The 22,430-nt window shown below is 40.9% G+C and overlaps 1 protein-coding gene across 3 annotated transcripts in view; it reads right to left on the minus strand.

The window, feature by feature from the left end:
• Positions 1–19,450, minus strand: part of DENND4A (DENN domain containing 4A) — a 48,731-nt gene extending 29,281 nt beyond the window's left edge. The window contains exons 1-7 of one of the 3 annotated variants that reach the window (XM_084213943.1): positions 19,287–19,450; positions 11,237–11,322; positions 6,298–6,627; positions 5,477–5,726; positions 4,387–4,456; positions 2,644–2,813; positions 1,729–1,967 (exon numbers count right to left, since the gene is read on the minus strand). In XM_084213943.1, the coding sequence (XP_084070069.1) occupies positions 1,729–1,967; positions 2,644–2,813; positions 4,387–4,456; positions 5,477–5,726; positions 6,298–6,605 (1,037 nt within the window). In that variant the 5' untranslated portion in view covers positions 6,606–6,627; positions 11,237–11,322; positions 19,287–19,450. Of the gene's footprint in view, positions 1–1,728; positions 1,968–2,643; positions 2,814–4,386; positions 4,457–5,476; positions 5,727–6,297; positions 6,631–11,236; positions 11,323–19,286 lie in introns of all 3 variants that reach the window. The other 2 variants (XM_084213942.1, XM_084213944.1) reach the window with 2 other exon arrangements.
• Between the last annotated feature and the right edge of the window lie 2,980 nt (positions 19,451–22,430).

A 22,430-nucleotide genomic window follows, 5' to 3' on the forward strand; every position in this document is an offset into this window, starting at 1 on the left:
TGGTATATTCTGACCTTGAAAACCTATTTTGAAAACCTACTGGTCACAAGAGAATGGGAGGGCAGATTCTCTCTCACAATACAAACTCTGTTTGTGAGATTGACCAACTATAAGGAGGTTTTTTTTTTCATTTGTAAAGAAGAAATATTGATATTTGAACATCACAGTCCCACTTGAAAATCCTGCTTCTGACAGAGTTTGAAATAGCACTAAACCTCAGAGACTAGAACTGGTTACTTGCAAAAAAATATTCATGGCTGAATATCAAGGAGAATCATTAAGCTCATCCATTTTCTTCATCTCTAAATACAAAATGTTATATAAAATTGCTGATGAAAAAGCTTTAAAGTTCTTTTACATACTACAAATACAGAAAAATGTTTTTAGAATTTGACAAAGCTCTTAGTTTCGTGAATTGATTAAACTTACACAAGTTCTAGAAGGGCAATTCTACACAATAGATAGTTTCACATTAAAAGAAGCTACATGGGGTGAAAACCCATGAGAAACAGGTATTCCATCCTAAATTTCACCTTACAGCACATACTTCACCAGGATTTCTACAAATGTTACTAGTATCATGACAAAGGCAACTACATTTGGAAGAAATTCAGTCAAGCCCACAAATAAGCTTCCATTTGGGTTTTATTTTATTACCAGTGTATGAAGATGGTGGCCAAAGTATGGAACATGCCACACATCAAGGGAAAGCTGCTCTTTGCAGCAGCTGGGCTGACTGAAAAAATTCAGGCACAGACAAACCATCATCATTAAAACAGCCAAAGGAAGTAGGCTGGATACTACATTAGCATCCTATATTTTAATTATTCACGGTAAACTGACCAGTTTACAAATCAGAGAAATTAGAAGAAATCCATAAAATCCAAATTGATAACTGACTTCTCATATCTACTTATTTTATTCATTCTCAAAAGTTAAAACATCAAACCCCTGAGCTTAAAAACAAAACAAATATATATATATACACACACACATATGTTTTTAGCATTGGAAATTTACTCTATCAGAATTTTCAAACAAGTTCAGTGATGGGAACTGTAATAATGAAGGGGATAAGCAACCACAAGAAATACTTAATCCACATAGTCTAAGTCTCCTGAAAGTTTAGTTGAAGCAGAAAAAAACTGATGTGCAATAAAATAGAAAAGTAAATAGTGTATTTGAAATCTGCTGCATTAAAAGACTACATTATTCTAGAAATGTTACATGGTATTACATATCAATTGCAAGTATTGACCATTTCTTGGTGTAAGGATTTCCTCTGCATTTTATAACGTGAAATCCTTTATGTGAGAAAGAAATTAAGTTTATTTATCACAAATAGAAGATATTCAATCTGCTTTATCATCTCTCATTACACTACAAATAGGCCTTTGAAAAAATGTAAATCTACTCATTCAATTCTCCAAACTTGATGTGTGCAAGATTAAGAAAGGATTTATAATCTTGGTCTTTGTAATCACTATGGCTAAAGGGTGCAAAGCTAATTAAAACAGCTTTCAGAGACCTCTGCAGGCACTTAAATCACAAATAAAAATCTAGACTTTTTCAGAAAGTAGGTAAGGCTATGTTAATCAAAGGAGAAAAGTGCAGCCATTATATTTAATGTTTGAGTACAGTAAAAAGGCTATTACAGGAAATTTAGAATTAAAAAACCCACCCTCTTATCAACTGAAATTACTATTATGAATTTTGGACATGACTTACTTCTCAATGGGGAGGACATGTGGCCCAGAAATGGAGTAACGATACAGAAAGGTAAGAAACTTCTTGAAAGCATCAAAGAAAGGCCAGTGAGAGAGCAGACAGATGCATTTATTTGTCTGCACTGTTCTGCACGTGTCTTTGCCCTCGACAGCAGCTGCTAATCCCAGCTGAGATTTTTGTTTCTCTGTGAGGTTCTCTTCAGGATACAGTTCATAAAACTGAATAGCAGCACCATATACCTGCAAACACATCATGGATCTGAAGTCAGTAACTCTGCCTCGATCTTCAAAGCAATCTAAGAAACCCCAAACACACAGAAAATCCAGTCTGTGATACTGTTTGAAAAGATACATCAATGCAAAAGATGGTGATCTTTTGAAGCAACCCATTCTGGAATATTCTTATGGCTGTGAAAATCCAGACTGTCTATTATTTAATTAAAACATTTAATATCATATGAGAAAGAGTAATTTACAAAACAATTTATTTGAAAGAAACATAATGATCATAAAGAGTACAACTGTAGTCAACTGCTCCTCCAATTGCCTTTAAAGCTATTTTAGGAATCCTTTATACACAACTCACAGCCATATCCCCTGACATCCAATTTACTTTTTAGAACAAGTATGTGCATGCAAGGTCGTTTCCATGCTTGCAATAAAAATAGAATTACTTGCATGTATATGCAGTCCAATTTTACAGCTCTCCTGTTTCACAGGCCAACAGGAAAGCAGAGGAGCTCAAGTTTATGATCAACTGAACTACTGCAAATCACTCTTGAAAGCAGTCTTGGAATCAAGCCCAAGAGAATAGATTCAAGCTCATCTATGAAAACATTCATTATCATCATCCTGAACAGATAAACAACTGAGTTTTTCCAATTAAATTAATAATTTTTTTAAGGTTTCAAAATACCTTTTCTGCAGAAGCTCCAGTTAGTACAAATGTAGAAAAAACTGGGAGAGGGTATTTACTGTTCGATGGCCAACATTCAATCGTTGCACCCATAGGGAGACAAAAGAGAGGCACAGATTCTGGTAATGGGAATGATTCATAATCTTCTTCAGGATATCTGCATATTAAACCTATAAATAGAATGAGCAAAGAGGCAGTTATAGGAAAGCCAGCTGAAACAGGTTTGGAATAGATCATTCCATAAAATAATTGCCAGAAAATTCATATATGAGCACACAGTAACTTCAGAAGATGAGTGAAGGTGTAAATAATTAGGCCCAGGGAATAGCTGGAAGGGGCAGATGCTCCCATAACCTAAGGAAAAATCACCTGACTAAAGCATTACACTGAAATCCTACTTTCCATTCTAGAAACTATTCATAACTGATTTATCTTTTCCTGTTTTCAGGCTGCGTACATCTCACCTGTTATTTTATAATAGTTCACATTCATCATGAGTATGAGCAAAGATTTAAAATCTAGTTTAAAAAAAGGTAATGTGAATACTTGAAAAATAAGACTGATGTTTTCAACTATAACACCAATTAATTGTGGCCAACAAACATTCCCTGACAAATATATGTTTGCTCTTAGATAGTTTTTTAATACCAAAAGAATCACGTCAATTAAGCTGATCCACCTCAGCTGAGGACTCAGCTCTTGTGCTGCCAGGCCAATGTGTTTAGCCTTATTTAAACACAGCTGTAAAACATGAAGATCTGAAGCAGAGGCTTTTAGCACACAGGTCCTCAGTTACAAGGGAGGCTGTAGCAATCCATCCTCTCTGACTGCCAGCCTAGGGGACTCCACACTGGGAATGGACACTGCATGAAAGGATTTAGGATTTCTCTTGTTAGACAACACAATCACTACACACTTTTCTAAAAGAAATGCAATAATAATAAACAATAAAAATGTGTAACCAAAAAGGGCAGTGGATCCCTTCATGCCAAGAATCAAAATCTTGTGCAAGCTATCACTAGATGTGAGGCCTTTTAAAATTTTTATTTGTTTACAAAAGTACTGTCCACCCTCTAGTATGTCCTGAGCTCCTGTTTACAGAGAGCAGCCTCTAGAAGGGATGTAAGTGGATTAAAGCTTAAGTGTGAATCATGCTCATGACTTGTGTGCCAAACAAAATCAGGGTTTAAAAAAACCCAACAACAAATGCAAAGCCAACACATTTCATCAGTCACAGCAAATCTAATTCTGTCTTATAAATAAAACAATAAAATAAAGATGATACACAACCCAAAAATACTTAAAGAGCTCAGTGCCAATGATGCTTGAGGCAGCGTGAAAGTCTGCAGGATTCTTCAAAATGTTTCTTAATAAAAGTGATCAGGAAAATGCATCAAATAATTTCTGTGGTATTTTCTTCCGCATATACACACACATCCTTAAGAGACAGTTACTAGTAACACACCCAGAGATGGGAGACACCCAGGTTTGTAGAAACCTATCAAAACACAGCTGAACTTCCCAATTAAACACAAATTTTAAAACAGCACGGTCATGATACCCAGTTCTAAGGCCTCTTTTCTGACATGATTTTAAAAGAATTCTAAAGAATTCTTCAGGGAAAGATTCCTTTTTGAATAATGGCTAGATAGTGTCAATTCTTTAGTACAAAATGTACTACATTACAAATGAGCCTGGACATTCTGAACTGAAGATAAAAAAGGCTACACAGTAGTTACATACCAGCTTTATATGATATGGTGTTGGTTTTTGCCACAGACTTTTTATAACATAAATAGACAGCTGAGCCCCACTGTAAAATAAAAGAAGTTACTGGATTAAGTGATGGAGTATAACAAATGGACATAACAGAATATAACTAATCATAATGTTGATAATTATAAGTATTTAAATTCTCAATTTCTGGACATGAAAATAAAGAGTAAGGAAAGCCATGGAACAGAAAAGAGCAGCACCCATAGGGGGAAGACAGAGCTTTTATAGAAGGGAGAAAGGTGTAACAACTTCCATAAGACAGTGCTCCCATAACCCAGTCAATATGGAACTATCAGAACTGAAAAATCCACTGGTTAATGCCTACAGGCATTTATTTAAAAGCAAGCACAAATCAATTCCCATGATCTTGATCTTTTTTACATGATCCCACTTGCAGAGCAGCAGCATCCTTCTCAGCACACCAACTTCTGAGGACCCTGCAAGAGCCAGCACATGGGGCTGCAGATTTAACCAAGAAACACCTAAATATTCAGTTCTGCAAATCAAAGTTGTATGAAACCTGTGTATTTTAGCAGGTCAGGCTTTGGAACGATATTAAACATTTAAATGTGCTTACAGTTAACAGCTTCCAACATCACTCACATACAACTTTCTTTAAATAAGAAGTTTGTGAAACTACTGAGGAGAAAAACATTTATAAAATAGCATTGTAGGTAAAGGGAGGAGTTGGAAAACAAAACAGAAGCTGGTTGCTAGATATGGAATTCCCATCACAACAGTAAAAGCAGCGTCAGAAACAGCCACATCTGTAAAACCTCCAGTTACACACACGCACACAACAGGTTCTAAAGGACCAATCCAAAGATGCTGGAGTCAGCATTAAAAAAAACCAAGCATTTGCTCGAAGGCTTTCAGAAAGACTTTGTTACAAGTAGGAACAAAGGAATGCAATCCTCCAACTCTTCCAATATTTGATTTATCTTTGGAGACCTCTTATGAAGATTTTTCACCAGGTACTCCAAGAGCTGCCACAAGCACTCCACAAAGGTCACAGCAGTGAGTACCAAGCATTCAAAGCGCAGCTTTTGAATCTTACCATGCTGTTGTTCAGATTCTTGTCCACCTTGCAGAAGGTGTGTGGAGGAGTCTCTCCTTTGCTGGGGATGATGATGCAGATGTCTGTGACAGCCAGGGTGTTCTGGGTCATGTTCTCGGAGGCCCTGCGGTAGGTGATGTACACCCGCTGGGACGAGGCGCTGCCGCTGATGTTGGCAGGCCGCCCATACGGGGTGCTATGAATGATTTCACAGCCTTGCTTGACTCTTTCTTTCCCATCATATAAAACCCTAGTTAAAAGGGGAAGGAAAAAAGTCACATTTTAAAAACACTTCGAGTTTTAATCACAGCTCTTGTCTCATTGCTGAGCAAAACATTTTTACTGACAAGTTCAGGTCACATTATCTCCAACTGTATTCTAACAGAAAAGCTTCATAATGAAACTATACTGGTTTTCCTTGTATATAATTGCTTTTAAGCATTTTGTTTACTGCAAAATACTGTTATTTTCAGTTCTATTAAAGATTCATTGCCTGATCCTGAGAATGTCATATAACTTATCTCTTTCCAATCTGTGTTAAATAGGTTAAGCACCTTATCCCAATCCAAACATATACATTAAAAATTATAAATGGCTTTGAAAACTCCAAAATGGGAAGGATTAAACTTGTCATTAAAATCCACTCAGCATGCATTTTCCCTTCCTTACTGGGTTACAGTATTCTCAAGTCAACAAATATCTTCCTGTTTAGAGTTTTGCCTTGTATTTAAAAAGTATGGCATTTCCGTGAAGCTGCCTTATCTGCTCCTTAGTTAAATAAAACAGTGAAAATCACCCACTGGAACAGGGAAAGCACTCACCCCAAATCAGTCAGCGGAGGCTTATCCCTGCCTCGGCGATAACAAAGGTATATCTGCGGTCCTACAAGGCTGCCGTTATTGAGATCTGCAGACAGGCCTGAGGGAGTGACATCTATGCACTTATAACCCTGAGGAACCTCCTCCCCCAGGGATTTATTGAGGACTGTCACGTCTGTGATGGGTTCTTTTGGCTTGGCGATTTTATGGCAGGCATCATTGAAGTGGATCTCCTCCTCCAGCGGCTTTGAGATATCCGTTAGTCCTGCGACAACAAAGTAATCAGCAACACGGGCTCCTTTGTCTTCCATCTTCCATCACAAGGTGTTACAGCTTCTAAGAAAGAAATACAGGTCAGAAATGATAAAGTTATGGCTATTTTTAAAACCAGAAAATCATAGCTTGCAAATAAAGAAAATGCTTTCTGCTCTCGCATGGAACATTGAGAAATAGGCTAAAAATCTTTTTCCAAGACACCCATGTGCACTGGAATTTTGCTAGAGTAGCTTCAGGAAGTTTACTGTCATCAAGTTCCAGGCTTTTAAAACCAGACAAGCTAGTTAAGACTCCCTTTTGTTGAATTAATTTTGTTTGGGTGCAAAATTTTATTGCAAGAGAAACTGTTACCACACAGGAGTTTCAAGAGCTTGCTGACATTCTGAAACTGAACAACCAGAATTTAAAACAGTTTGAATGGTTGACAGAAGACTTCAGTTTTCATGTAACTTTTATCCCCATTGCTTTATCTCCCTTTATTTCTTGCTCAAGGTAGCAAGTATAAAGACTTATCAAACTTCATGCCATCATGATTCCTGGAATTGAGCAAGATTTTTGCTCAAACATAATAAATTCAGACATTTCTTACTGGTAATTTGGAAAATTATGTCCCAGTTTGGTAATATGCATTTAATCAAATTGTTCCAAGCTGACCTCAGATTTTCAGCACCAGCCCCTGCTCAAGCAGGAGGAATGTCAGGCTGTGCCTGGTCATCCCTACCAACCTCATCCACCAGCACAAGGGAGGCAATTCCCTCTTCTAGCTCTTATTTTGTAGGTTGGTTCTGTTTTGCTGGACTGGCTTGAGAAGCTTCTAATATTGCAAGGAAATGAGCACAGGTTTTTATTTTATGCTTATTTACATTGTTCTAGAAAATGCCAAGAAGAACCCCCAAATTATCTGTTATTTTTCTACATGGCTAATAAGCACTACGGGACACTTTAACAAACATGATTACTGGCAAGCAATCACCAACATATAGGAAAGTAACAGTCTGATAATAACTTCAGCTTGTGTTTGAAGAGAGAAGGCAGCTACAAAACTGAGCTTAGTTTAACCTACATCCAGTTACTTCAAACACATCTGGAATATGTTACTCAGCATATATATGAAAGTAATAACTACAAATTCAAACTCCTCCCTGAGTGATATATTCAAAGACACACAAACTCAACCTCTGCATATGCTGCCTATTATCTCTCTGTCCATCTGGCTCCAGCAAACCCAGGCAGGCTGGGAACAAATGCATGCAGACAAGGAGATGTTTAACAAAGTATCCTTAAGCTCTGGCATAAGACCAAACACTGACATCTTTCAGCTAATACCACAGAAGTTCTAAGTATTTTGTGACATTAACAGTGCTCTGTGAAACTACATTATAGCTATTGTAACATTGAAGTTTTTTCCTTTTCTTACCAGCACCATTTCACAGAACTACACTGATTTCTAGAGTGATTTATGATGCCTTTTGGAATCAAATTATGTGTAATTTTTGATTACTAAACACTTTAGTAATCAAAAATTATACAAATGATGGCTGTTAAAACTGCAAGCAGGACCTATAACTCCAGTGTATTAACAGCACTACTCCAGTTTAATCATTACAAATTATTAAACTCCAGTTTAGCATTACAAATCAACAGAATGATGTGTGTGTGTGTATATACATATATATAAAATATTGAAGAATTACACCTTTACACTATTTAAACCTCAACATTATTCCATATAAAGCTTATACCAAAAGTCCTAAATTCAAGCATTCCTTTATTCCCAAAAGCACTTTTCATAAAAACTGGGACAAGCTCTCCTCATTTAGAGATAGTTAAAATTAGAATCCCCTACATACAAACACCTGCTATCACATAAATTTGCTTCCTAAGGTTATAGCACGTAATACACAAGTCAGCAAGACTTTCATAATTTAATGCAGATTTTACAGAAGTGAGGGAAAAAAAAAGGCCTGGCTGATGATGAATTATCCCTTCATATTTACCCCATCCTTGCAAGTGTCCAAGGCCAGGTTGGACAGGGCTTGGAGCAGCCTGGGATAGTGGAAGGTGTCCCTCCCTATGGCAGGGGTGGAAGGAGATAATCTTTAAGGTCCCTTCCAACCCAAACCATTCAGGGATTCTGCAATGATTTTATGATTTTTGTCTTTTAATAAAAAGGCTTACAGCTAAAAATGGGATAAAGAAGATAAACTTCAATGGTATTTTAGTCTAAGGCTGACTTAGACTTTACTAGAGCTACTGTGATACTCAAAGTTTCAACATCGGGTTACTGGCAGAGCAGATCTATGCAAACTCTATGTTAACAGACCCTAGAAAGAAGATATAAACTGTGAGCTAACTCAGTGACAAATAATCATTCTGTGAAGAGCATTTCACATAAACTGATGAAGAATTTCTGTAGAAACTCCTACCATGAAGCCATTCCACAGTGATTTTACTCATATATCTTACTCGCTGATTCGTGGTTGTGCATTGCTGGTGTGAATGTCAGGAGAGCACCTGAACTAACCCAGAGATGGGGACAGGCATCAGTCCAAGGAGAGAGATTTCTCCACAGCTGCTGATTCAACAGCAGGAGGATCTCTTTCCTTATCTCCTCGTTTTCAGCTGCTGTGTGGCTCTATCAGCTAGAAAGCCCCAGAGTTCCCACCTCTGCAAGGGTTTCAACACAGCCTGGCCATGGGGTCTTCACTCCACCCCTTGGATTGCGTTGTGTGGGAGGTCAGGAATGCTGCTCATGTTGCATCCAGGGAGAAACAGATTTTTCCCTACTACTTCCATACTGTAATCTTTTTACCCTCATTCGTCTCCCTACAACATCTCACCATATTGCAAGTCATCTTTGAGGGCAAAAAAACCCCCAAACCAAACAAACGTGAAAAGCACAGCAGAAAAAGTCACACTGCACAAGAGGGTTGCTTGAGACAGCTAGTTCCAGATGAAATTCAACATTAGGAGTGCCACACTGAGAAGTTTCCATACCTTCTCTACATTTCAGTAACCTGGGGACAAAAGGCTGCACATTGAAGGCAATGCCATGGGATCATAACCATAATCTCTTACAAAAGTCCCTGGAAATTAATGCAATATATGGTCTTTGAGCCACCTCATGATAATGACTTTTAATGGACGTCATATAATTAATACAACTGTAAATTAAACACCATAAAGATCAGAAAGAATCAAAATATCCTTGCAAATAACAAAGTCATGTGTAAAAAAATTATTAAACACACACATGCTAGATCATGACTATAGAGATGAGAGAGCTTTTTGTGATTTCTCAAAATGTAGAACAGGAGAAACAATCAGATAATCTCTCAGATCCACAAACTATTAGCTTGATGACTTTGCTGAAAGACAAAGGGTAAACACATATTCACTGTTTATTCAATGTAATTTTCTAACATCCTATTTTTTCATACACATTCAGGAAATACTAATTGAAGATTTTTGCTGCTTGTCACCACTGCTGTAATTCATTCAGTGTCCAAGCTTTTTGAACAGATCACATTCCTCATTCAAATACTATAAGAGGAAAACACACATCAGCATTTTCCCACCACATGACTAGAACTGATGTGGATGAGCCATATATTCCATCTGTGCAGCAGGAACAGGCACGATGCCTCACGAAGTACAGTTTACTACACATGCACTACAACATTTGCAAGGAAAAATACGCTGATCTAATCCCTACAACCTGCTCCTCCCCACAGAATTTTGCAGAGATAACTTAGAACGGGATGCAGACCAGAAGAATTGCTCCAGCCACACCAGTTTCTTTCCAGAGGCCAACTTCCCCAGGCAGCAGTAAGGACCCTCTGACTCCATCAAAAGAGTTTCTGCCAGTCCACCTCTGGCAGACAAATACAACTGCCTTGTAGTCTTTTAATCTGCCTTGTTGTTGTTCTTATTCCTTCCTACATTTTTCTTTAAGAGTATTAAATTGCTTATTAATTTGAGTTCTTTATTAGATCCATCTGCTGTCTAAACCAGGTGATATTTCCCTTTGTGATCCTGACTCCAAAGATGTTCCATGTATAAACAAGAGTGCACTGGAAACCAGCGCAGGGCAACCATTTTTAAAACAGTTCAAAGCTGGTGATTTATTTTTTTTAATATTCATTATACAATAACACTCCAAGAACTTACTTCCTTTGAAGGAACATGAAGAGCAGATGAACAGAGACACAAATCAGAGGCTAATTATTAAAAATTGCCAGTAAAGTTCTAACAGCCCCCAGCATCTCATCTCATCCGTGCATTTCTGCATTAGCCTGTTGAAGTAACCAGCCCAGAGAGATGTGTCAGCTGGGCATGCAGGAGCAAAGTGAAGTTAACTGGATCAGTCAGTCCTGCTCTGGCTACTCAGAACGACTTCTCAGACATAACACCACAAAAATCACATGGGAGTTCAACGGTCTCAAGACACGGGAGTAACTGCAGTTACACAATGAAAAAACTTCACCCCATCTCTGTACTGCCAAAATTGCCAGGCAAAATTGCCAGACAAGGCTTTTTTCCCCCCTCAATATTTTCTTCACAGCAAGCAAACAATCCTGGGTACAAAGCAGAAGCCCTCTAATTTCACAGGAATTCCCAAGGCAGAACACAAGCCTTTTGCCCACTCTACCAATGCGTTCCCTACCTTTTCATCAGGGCATTGCTTCTACACTTTTCCTCTCTTGCTGTCAGCCAGGCTTTAACACAGACTTCTTGTTAAAGTTTCATTCCCTATAGAAACAGTAAAAATAAGAATCAAACAATGAACACATTTGTTGAAACTAAATTTCTGCACACTTCACTGCACCAGTCACATGAAATGAACACTGTAGGTTGCTGTAGGACTCCTCGCTAAGATAAGGTTACATATCACTTCACTAAAAAAAGTAAATTAAACCAGACTTTAAAGCTTAGAAACAAAATATCAAGTTTTATGCTGGGTTGATATTTTAAGAATGCAAATAACACCTAATGCTTTAAACCAAAATAAATCAAAGAAGAGATGAGCCAGCCACTTCAAATTACTTCACCTCTTCCATTATTTTCTGACAATCAATACCTTCTGGGTCCATTCCTAGGTGTTAGCCAGCTATCAAAGTGCTCTCTCAGCCCAAAAACCTTTCAAAATCTACTTCAAACCATTTTTCTTTGCAAGATTCGGATATTTAAGCAGATCCTTCTTACTCCACAATCAGCATCTTTCATCTAGTCACCACCCAAGTCCTCTTGCAGTGGGTGATACAGTCTTCTTGCCCTTAACTGCCACAATTCAGAATTTTTTTTCACATGCGGTGAACACCAGGATGGCCACTCTTAAACACTGGTATCACCACAGACAGTGTGAACTTGTGCTTTACACTGAGGAACTTGCAAGCCCAGTGCTACCTTGGAGCATTTTGAAGCAGCAGTTTTGCTGCTTCAAAAACCACAGGACTGAGGATAGCACCTCACTGGAGGCACTGAGACTCTGGGCTCACAGAACGAGTCATTAGCATCAGCAAGGGCTGTAGTAAAAAGTGAACTTTCTTTAAAGGAAGCTTCTATTCCCCCAAGACTTGTAGAACACTCTCAGAAGAGTATGGTGAGAAGACTGCAGCAAACAAAGTGTAACATAACAGAGGCTGGGAGGCTGGAAACAAACACATCTCAGGAGCGTTGGTGCAAACCACGAAATATTTGCTTCCATTCCTGAAGTGGAAAAATCTGGCGAACTAGATTATCAGAATTGAATTTTTGGGATTACCAAGTTCAAGGTTCTGTTCACAACACCAATCTACAAGGCCATTTCTTCACGATCTCACAGGAGCAATCAGCACTGTTAGTTCATTGCTCTGACAGCCCAGAGAGAGAATCCAGCCCCAGTGATCTCAAACCCACACAGCACCATGGACCTGCACCAGTAACAGCCAGGTACTTTCCAGTATCTGACTTTGAACATTTTCACATTTACAAAGAGAGAATGCAGGAGTAGCACAATATAATTTCCTCCAACTATACAATCATTAATATCAAGCTTCCAGGAGTGCCAGAAATTATAAATTTTGGGATCACCTGCAGACCTCAAGCACAGCTGAAAAAAGTCCAAGAAGTAGGCAGCATTAACACGTGATAAATTTCTCCATGGACACTTCAAAAAACTTCTTTTTTAGTCAGCTCTCTGGAAAACCAGTGAGGAGACTTAAATGAAAGCAAAAAATATTGATTTAGGCATCACAAGGAACACAGCCAGAACTGCTGCCAGTGTACTTGCAGGTCCATTTTGTATTACTTGCAGAACTTATTTATAACTAGTTTCTTGTCCTCTACATATCAAGTAAAGGATCTACTTCTTCAAGGAACAAGAATGCAAAGGACTTCAATCATTACCCAAATACAAACAGGACTTCTCACAGCATTTTCATTTTTAGTAGGACAATGTCTGTACTTCTTCCCATTTCCTACTGCAGTTACACAAAAAACAGCAACAGAGCAAACATGGCTAAAGTGATAAATGGCATTACTTTTTAGACCCTACTGCACACATCTGCACTCAGTGATGTTAGACAATACAATAATTCTCAGGAAGCCACTAGTCTCCACTAAACTCCCTTTGACACTGCATCAATTTTTATTAGAAAAGAAGGAAAATCGACAATAACCCAAGAGAAAACCTAAGATTTTTCTGCCCTGCATCACTGGACTGGAAATGTTACCAAGGGTTTTGCAGGCCCATTCACAATCATCTGTACTAAGTCATGGTTTACATCTCTGATCCAAACAGCTGAGAAGATAATCAAGAGAGCTCAGAAAACTTGGCAACAAAGGATCTCTAAGAGATGCTGGGAAACAGAAAAGTGCTGGATAAAAGCACAGGGACAAAACAAAAGACCATGAATTTGGGAGAAGAAAACAGGAATGTAGCCAAGAACTGAGGGACAAGCAGACTTGCTCAGCTGAGGAAGAAAAAAAGACTAGGCCTAAATTCAGAGGCTAATCTAGATTCAGCAGGATGAGTAGAGCAAAGTGAGCAGGAACTGCTCATCTACAGCACCAAAGCTCAGAGGAGGAAGCAGAGTAAGTGGCAGGGAGAAGGCAGGAAGGACTAGACTTCACCCTGAGGGTGAGATCCGGCATATCCCCCATCTCCTATACATTTCTCCTTCACTCACCAAACATTCTATTTATTTTTCAGTGCTGTTTGTAGTCTCAATCAAATCAAAACATTTACTAAGAGGGTCTAACAAGGCTGCTTTGGTGATCATTCCACTTGTGCCACAGCAAAATCCTGTGAAATTCAACCCTGCCTACAAAAATTCAGGAAAGGGATGTTCCAGTATCCCACAAGACTCATGACAGAGACAAATCTCAGTAGAGCCAGTTAGAAGAGTGGGAGTTTTCATTCTAGATTACAGTATTTATGGCCAAAAGGCACCACCATAGAATGGGAAGGATTTCTGAAATACAACTGTGTTTATAGGGAGGGATGCAGAAAACAAATTGTAGAAAACCAGGAGGAAGAAAGCCAAAATAAGCACTATCAAATGTAAATATTACTTCATCCAAAGCACAGTTCAGCAGAGTGGCTTGCTGATGTTTTTTCATAGCTATTTACTATACAACAACTTTTTAAAAGGAGAAATTCCCCAAACAGAATGTTCTATTTTTTCTTGACACAGTAAATAAAGGCAAATGAAAATAGAAAGTCTTCCAATATTGAGCTTCAAACCCGAAACCTGTCACTGAAAATGTCAAAGTCCATCAACCAAGAGTGACAGAAGTGACCTGCTTTCACCCTGCCACATTTGGACACACATGCTGACCTCAGTTTTGTTTTGAAACCATTCTCTATCCAAATTAAATTTTGAATTCATGATGTGATAGAAGAAAAGACAGATGGGGATTGTTTCTAACACTTTTTGCAACATTTAAAAACAACTTAGAACGTTTGATATGATTTTTTTCTTTTCCTTTGGCCAGCAAAAATGTTCTGTAACATGAGAAAATGGAACCCAACCACACTGCAAATTATAGGCAGGGACAGCCATGCACAGACTGCATCTGCAGGGCTGCAACTGCTGCCTGCAGATCATCTACACCCCACTGGAAAGGTTTAATGGAGGGATAACACTCACTAATACCTCTCTCATCCAGCAAATCACTACATCCACTTACCAAAACGTTCAGCATCTATTCCACAGAAAAATAAGTGTGCAAGTACCACTACCAGCTCAGCTGCAAATACATCAATCAATTACCACCTATTGCTGGGACAGTTTCCCAGCCAGCAAAGCAATAAAAAACAACATTAGTGTGTCCTCCAGAAAATCACCATAAATTAGCTGAAGAGCAATGACATGCCAAGGTAACTACAGCTGATCCTGATCTTAAGTTAGGAATTTTGAGAATAATTCCTTAGGCCCACAGGTTTCTTCTGAAGCTCAAGTCAAAACCAAAATTCAAGAGTCCAGCCCACAAAACCCTTCTCTGTGTTTGCATGAAGCTTGCACACAAGGTGGAGGCTATCTCTTGGGACTTTATTTACATACATGTACTTATACATCACACTTATTGCCTGTTCACTTTCATTTCGGATGGCCAAACTGAAAGAACTTAATTAGTACTAATGATTTCCCTGACCCAGATCTTTAAAAGTCAAGATTTATGGTAAATATTAAACAGGGAGGATATAACTGGCTAACTTCTAACACGCTCCTTGTTCTTCTCATCGCATTTTTAGACCATACTTCCTCCTTCTTTCACTCCCCTCCCATTATTACTTAGTTCACCCTGCATCAGCATCCATAGTAACCATTATCTAATATACCCATAACAGACATGTACATTTTCCATATATATATTAGATAATGCAATGTATTTTACATCTAATATATAGAAAAGGTAAAAATACACCATTTAAAATAGTCAGGCCAGCCAACACTTTCTGAAGTCTTTCATTTCCACTTCTCAATTTCCTCCTGGTACTGTTTCTGAGCTCTTTAGGGAACTACCAGTGACTAGTTCTGCATCACACACTACTACTGAAATGAGTATTACAGATCAAACCTCTGGGCATCACTGCCCTGCATGGTTTAATTTTGACTCTGGAGTCTGTGGGAGCACTTAACATCAACAGCCTATTTCCAGAGCAGCCACAGACCAAACTTTCAGACCAGGCACAGACTAAACCTGAACTGAAGGACAGCAGAAAACATCAAGGATTATTATGCCATACAGCAAAGAACCTCATCCACTTCAAGTAATTAATTGGTCAGTACCAGCGCTAGAAACAGCTGATTTTTAACAACAGTTGAACAGTAGTGATACTTTCACAGCTTACACATATTCATCCCCTACCTGTTGGCTGCCATCAATTAAAATAAGGCATAGCTTTAGCTTCCACAGGATTTGCTGCTCTTACTAGGGCAAAAAATTGTATCACAATTTGTGTCTGCAGTAGCATATATTATTCCCATACAAAATTGAAATATAAGTGAAGAGACCAAGGGCATTTTCTGTGCTCTTGTCACCACCCAGTGAAGCTACAGCAGAAGGACAAGGGACACATAATCTGAGCCCACCACACCACACCTGCACGCTTGCATGAGGGCAAGCTCAGCCTCAACTTTCTTCAAAGGTCCTACATTTTAACAGGTTTGGTTTTGGAGGGGGATTGCAAAGTGGGGAGAGAACAGCCTGATTTGGATTTCGGGCTTTTTTTGTTTGGATTTGTTATGAGTCAGCTCAACAAAAGTTTGAAGTTTGAATACATCCCAGAGAAACATGTTTAAAATACTGTAACAAGCAAGATAAACATACTGGAAATACACCAATCATCACAAATTGCATCATGCTTTGTTTTTGGTTCTTTCATTATTAGTATTATTCAGTATTACAGTTCTTTCCAGGAAATTTCATGAAAAATACCTGAGTTTGACAGCAACACGTGTATCAAAACCTTTACCACTGGAACCCTGTCACAAAGCAACATAGTTGGAAATCACCAAACATAAATTTGAACAACATTACAAATCTATATTGACTTTTAATTTTTTAATCTAACATAAACTGGGCAACATTTGGCCTCCAAATTTCTAGTCATACTAACACCATATTCAAAGACTCAGGTCAAAGTTGAGGAAAGGACAAAAAACGGAACAAAGGCTTCCTGCAAGTCTTCATTTCAGGAGATAAATTTAAGATTGAGAAAGCTTTTGACTAAGTACCTATTGTACTACTCCCATTCCAACCTGCCTGTGTTTGGCCAGGAAGCACAAATGTTTCTGCAGCCAGTGTTATAAAAAGCATTTCAACCTACTATGACTTGCAAAACTAACAGCAACTCAGCTGCTAGGGAGCATGATGGAAATAAAAAAGGATGTTGAATATTTAAGTGACGCTGCAAATTTCTCGTTCTTGTACTAAAACCTCAAGGTTACCAAACCCCATTATCATTCAGCTTGGTCTAGGAATTGTCTTCCTCTCTAAAGAGTCACAAGACAGTTTTCTCCAGCTATCAAACACTACAGCAGGAATTAACCTAGAAATTAGTAAACCCTCAATGCAAAATCCTGCAGATTAAAAACTGACAGACTGGCTTCTGGCAGTGGTGGTGCCCACAGCTCTTCTTGAAGAGTCACACAGAACAGCTGTATTAGTTACAACCTCACGCCCCTTAGGGACCAGTTGGTTTTACTCTCTACCTTTCTACTTTCCCTTTCAAGCACATATTTGAAACAGAAGCAGGTTATTGACATTGTTTCTAAGGCTTGACCTGCATCAGCTGCGTGCACCTGAGCCCTATAGTGTGTGCCAGACTATGTCAATATTTGTGCTTTTTCTAACTAATAATTAACTCTGGCTATATTAACTAGATAACTGCTAATATTGCCATTAACACATATAGTAATTCCATTAAGCACCATACTGGGGTTATGTCATACAGAATGAGCTGAAACACAAACCTTCAGCCATACGGCTACAAAAAATATGAATTCTCAGAGGTATGAAAATCTCAAATACTGGGAAAATATTTTTAAATAAGTCCCTGTGTAAAGAACATAGTCCTGGTGCTTTTTGTCTTACTGCTTGCAGAAGCAGATCTTATATTCTGTGATGCTCTCTAATAAACTCACTTTTTAGAAGAGGCCATTGGGTAAAGGCTGCTCCAAAGGAGCACAAGCCACTCAAACTTGAGGAAAGTACTCAGCCAGCTGGAGCCCAACATTTCCAGGAGTAAAACATGTACATCACCAAAGCTCTTAAGGCTGCAGAGAAGCTTAATCTTTTTTGTTCTGTCTTTAAGGTTCCATGCAATTTTCCCCTTCCTCAAACCAACCACAGAAACTCTAATGCTCTATTTTTGATAATTAAACTACTTCAATGCCTAGTCACGATACCCCCTAAAAAATAGCTCCTTTTACCAGAGCTCCACTTTAATGCTCACTTTAAATAAACTTACAGACTCCTCAATACTCTAAAAGCTAGTTAAAGTTTCTCCAGTACTCTAAATATGACTTTTTAAAAAAAGATGAGAAAAGCAAGAGACTCTTACAAAGTAAGACTTGCATGCTAGACACACAAAGCAGAAATAATCCATTTACTCCCCCTCGACCTTTCTTGGCTAGACTAACTCAATTAGTAGCCCTAAACCACCAGACACTTGCCAAGATAACATATTTGTATTTAATCACTCAAAAAGTGAAATATTATGTAGTGTAATGTAACACTTTTTACGGAAACCTCCAGTTGAGCAACAGTTCCAGAAAAAAATTGTGAAATGAAGTAAAAAGCTGCCCAGAACACCATACTTCCACTCAATTAATTCAAAAAAATTAAGTTTCACAACTAGGCAGAAAGTCAAGACCTCATTTTCAGCAAAGAAGCAGCACATTTTTGAATGCAGCCTGTTTGGAATAACTTCGGAATAGCAACCATCACTGGGAAGTTATTGAATACCATCATCCCCTGGCCAGCAACTTGTGCCACACGCAGACCTCATGACAGAACGACGATAAAAATCCCAGGGCTGATTTCTACAGCCGCTTCCAGCGCGTTGCATCAACCACGGTATAGGGTAACCCAGGCTGGCGAAGGGAAAGTCGGGACAGAAACACGCACCGTGGGGCTGAGCACCGCCGGGCAATTCCGGCTGACGCAGCGGTGCTGCGCGGAAAACCCGCACATGGCTTTGGGGACACGCACGCACACGCGGATCGGGGCAAGGCGCACGTTCGGGGCTTTGGGGAGAGCACAGACTCGGGCTTTGGGGAGCGCACGGACACCCGCGGATTCGGGGACACGCACACACAGCGATCTGGGGAAGGCGCGCACACACACGCGGATTCGGGGACACGCACACACCCCGGCCCGCCGGCGTGCAGCCCGTACAACATGGCAGGTCGGCGGCGAGGGCTTGGCCGGCCCCGCGGCCCCGCCGCCCGGGGAGCCCCTCGGGCCCGGCGGGGGCTGGCGGGAGCCTCGAGCCGACGGGCACAAGGAGAAAGTTTTCCCCCTCCCACCGCGGCCCAGCGGAAAGTTACCGCCGCCCCCGCGCCGCCTCAGCCCCCGGCCCGCCAGCGCCGGCCTCCCCGCCCCCGCTGACAGCCCCGCGCCCCTTCCCCGCCGGCCCCGGAACGCGGCAGCGCCCGACCCGCGGCATCGCCTCGGAGAGCCCCCCGGCCCGCGCCCCGCGGTGGTGACAGCCCCGCCGCGCTCACCTCAGGCGGGTGCCGCGCTCCCCAGGGCGAGGAGCGGGGTGGTGAAGGGGTTCGGGGGGCAGCGCGCTCGGTGCCCGCGCCCTTATCTCATCCCAGCGGAGCCCGGCTCGCCCCCGCCGCCTCCCGCCGTGTGGGCGGCTCAGGCGGGATCCCCCCTCCCCTCCGCCGCCATCTTGGCTGTCACGGGGCGGGGGAGGCGGGCGGCGACCCGTGATCGCGGCGGGGCGGGTGCGGAACGGCACCCGCCGGGTCCCGCGGCTCCTGAGGGGGAGGCGGCCGAGCCCCGCTGCCCACCGGGTCCCTTCTGAGTGCTCCTCTTCGCGCCGCGGGTCCGCCGTTCCCGCCTTCCCCCTCACGGAACGCGGCCCCTCCGCTCCCGCCTTCCCCCTCACGGAACGCGGCGCCGGCGGCTCTGAGCCATAAAGGAGGGAGCGGGGCTCCCTAAGCGAAAGGGCCCAAAACACAGCGCGCAGCCGACGGGCTCGACTGTGCCTTCCCCCACCTCGGCCTTTTAATCTAGACAACATCTTTAATTTAAACCGAAATTAATCTCCGGCCCAGATAGGCCGGGATTTGGCTCACCTGCGGCGCCCGTCGCCTGGACCCGGAGGAGGTGCCGGCTGTCTGGAAAACAAGGGATGAGAAAACCGAGGGATTTTCTGCAGGCTTGATGTAACCCGCAGCAGGCTGTTGCATCAAAGACTAGAAAAAGAACCCGAGACAAAAATAATCTTTTAAGAGCGTGCAGCTAAGATTAGTGCAGCGTGTCAAGATGTTGCTGAGCGCAACAGAACGAGTCCTGCCTGTACCCACACAGAAATAAATACTACTTTTCTGGCACCTTGTCCACTGCAACCCTGAGTTTCCAAATTCTGTACCAAAGTGCTGATTAGGGATAGGTTCCAACCATACAATTTTGAGTCTGAATTCAGTCTTACCTCAGTTCTGGATGTTTGGCTTAAGGATTTAGATGTGGCTCGTTATAAAAGACATAAAATTCATATGAAGTTCTGAATTTGTAAGTACTGTGAATTTATCAAAACTGAACTGTAAATACTCTGATATGTTCAGATCTACTCTCTTGGTTTACCTCATCCCTTTGAAAATTTGACCAAACAAGAGAATACAAAAGCCAAAAAGTATAAAATAACATTGGTTTTCCTCACATGCTTTTATTAATTAAATTTTATAGCAGAAATGCTGCTCCTCGTACCCCCCATGCAGGAAATGTGGTGGCTGACACAAGTCAGTGTCTACCTGGGCAGGAGCACCCATGTGCAAGCCTGCACATGCAGGCACAGCTCTGCACTGCCAGGGTTGATGTTTGGGAGCTAAGTCTGTCTTGTTTTTTTCTCAACAGGCAGCAAACCCAGTAAGGAATGTGTCAGGGACCACGAGAACGTTCCCATTCCTTGTGTTTCTACATGAAATGCATTTCTAGCCACACCCATAAGGAACTTGTCTCTCCAGACAGTACACAGTGGGGTAAGTGAGAGGCCAAGAACCTAGAATGTCACTATTCACTACAGCAAGATGCTCTGTGTTCAGTGGCGTGTCCTTAAATTATTTGGTGTGCTGGTAGAGACTTTTCTAAATCAATTTCCAATATATTTTAATCCTGGAAATGCTTTTCATATAAATAGCTATACTGAACTCCATCTTCTGGCTAGTATTAGTAATTTTTGATATGCAAACTGTTCTGTGCTCTCGGCTCTTGCTCATTTTTCAGGTAGGCATAAATTTTAGGTTTCAGTGTTAACATCCAAGATTAATGGGTCTGTTCCTACTTCTAAGAGTATTGTTACAGCTGCCTGTATACTGAGCAAAATCCCTGCACTGATGTATGAATAGCACACTTTGCCGGGTTTAAGTTCATAACCATTAAAACATCCTGGACTATTTCTAATGGAAACTCATTTTGGAGAAACAGAATTCTTAAATATTTTCTGTCAGTTTACATACTTTTCAGCTCTTACATAAGTAAAACGTTGTGTCGATGTCTTTGTTTTGCTGTTAATTTGTTTCCCTCCCCCATTTCTGTACTTCTAGGACTATCTGCATTTAATTACACATTGTGTCAATGTCAACAAATTGTGGTCAGGGACAGCGTTCTCTCTCTGCAAGGCCTGATACAAACACCAAAGGAGTTTCTGCCCCATACTGCTATCACAGCTAACAGTGCTTATCTCTGTCCTGTCTTTCTTGTTCATACATCTCTCTCCCTCCTTCAAACCTCTGCTGCATTCTCTCCCTGACCTACCTGCTGCTCATGCTCTTGGCTGTGGCACACTTTCTTCCCCACCAGCACATTTAATTGCAATGTTCTGTTTAATTATTAGCTCGTCACCACCTTTATCAAGTCACCTTTCCTAACAAATCTCACTGCAAAGCTTTCCTGTGTAGCTCGTCATCAATTTTCCACTTTAAGGCTCTTCTAAAGCCACGTGCAAAAGGGCCTATGAAAAATTGTGACTGTGGTTCTGTATTTATTTGTGAATAAAGAGCAGCATCAGTGAATAGTGCTACTGTACAGGCAGAGGCAGATTTACTGTGTGCCCAGCTCCTGCCAGGCTCATTGCACAGAGATGTGTCTATGTGTCAGTCAGACAAAGCCTTTCCCTTCCCAGGGATTTTCGGGATCTCTGAGCAAGGATCTCTACTTGCACATGAAGACCCGAGCCCAAGATCATTAAGTCACTGAAGTCTACTTATTAATCCCAGTCAGTGTTGGATCAGATTCTTGTTGTGCATAGTAAGCTAATTACCCAAGTTAACAACTGCATGTAGTGCAGGTGGGCAGGCACCAAATGCGCTTCATGTGGGATTCTGCTGCCTCTCAAGTGCAGGGTGGAGCCCTGGCAGCCAGATTTAGCCTCCCCCGTAGTGCAGCCAGAGAGACACGCAGGCTTTCTATGGACCAGCAACCACGGAATGATTTTTTTCCATGTTACAACCCCAAATTTCTAGCTTGTGGCACTGAAGTAATTTTCAAAGTCTGGTTTAGATTATTTTAAGTGCATTTTACACATGGGTAAACTCAAGCAAGGCAGAGGACAAGTGGCAGATGGTCAGTGACCGAGCCAGGAATAGAATGGAGAACTTTGCTGTCCCAGGACATGATTCTAAGAGACTTTGTCCCAGGAT

This window comes from Fringilla coelebs (assembly GCF_963513975.1).
Source record: "Fringilla coelebs genome assembly, chromosome: 12".
Lineage (NCBI taxonomy): Eukaryota > Metazoa > Chordata > Aves > Passeriformes > Fringillidae > Fringilla > Fringilla coelebs.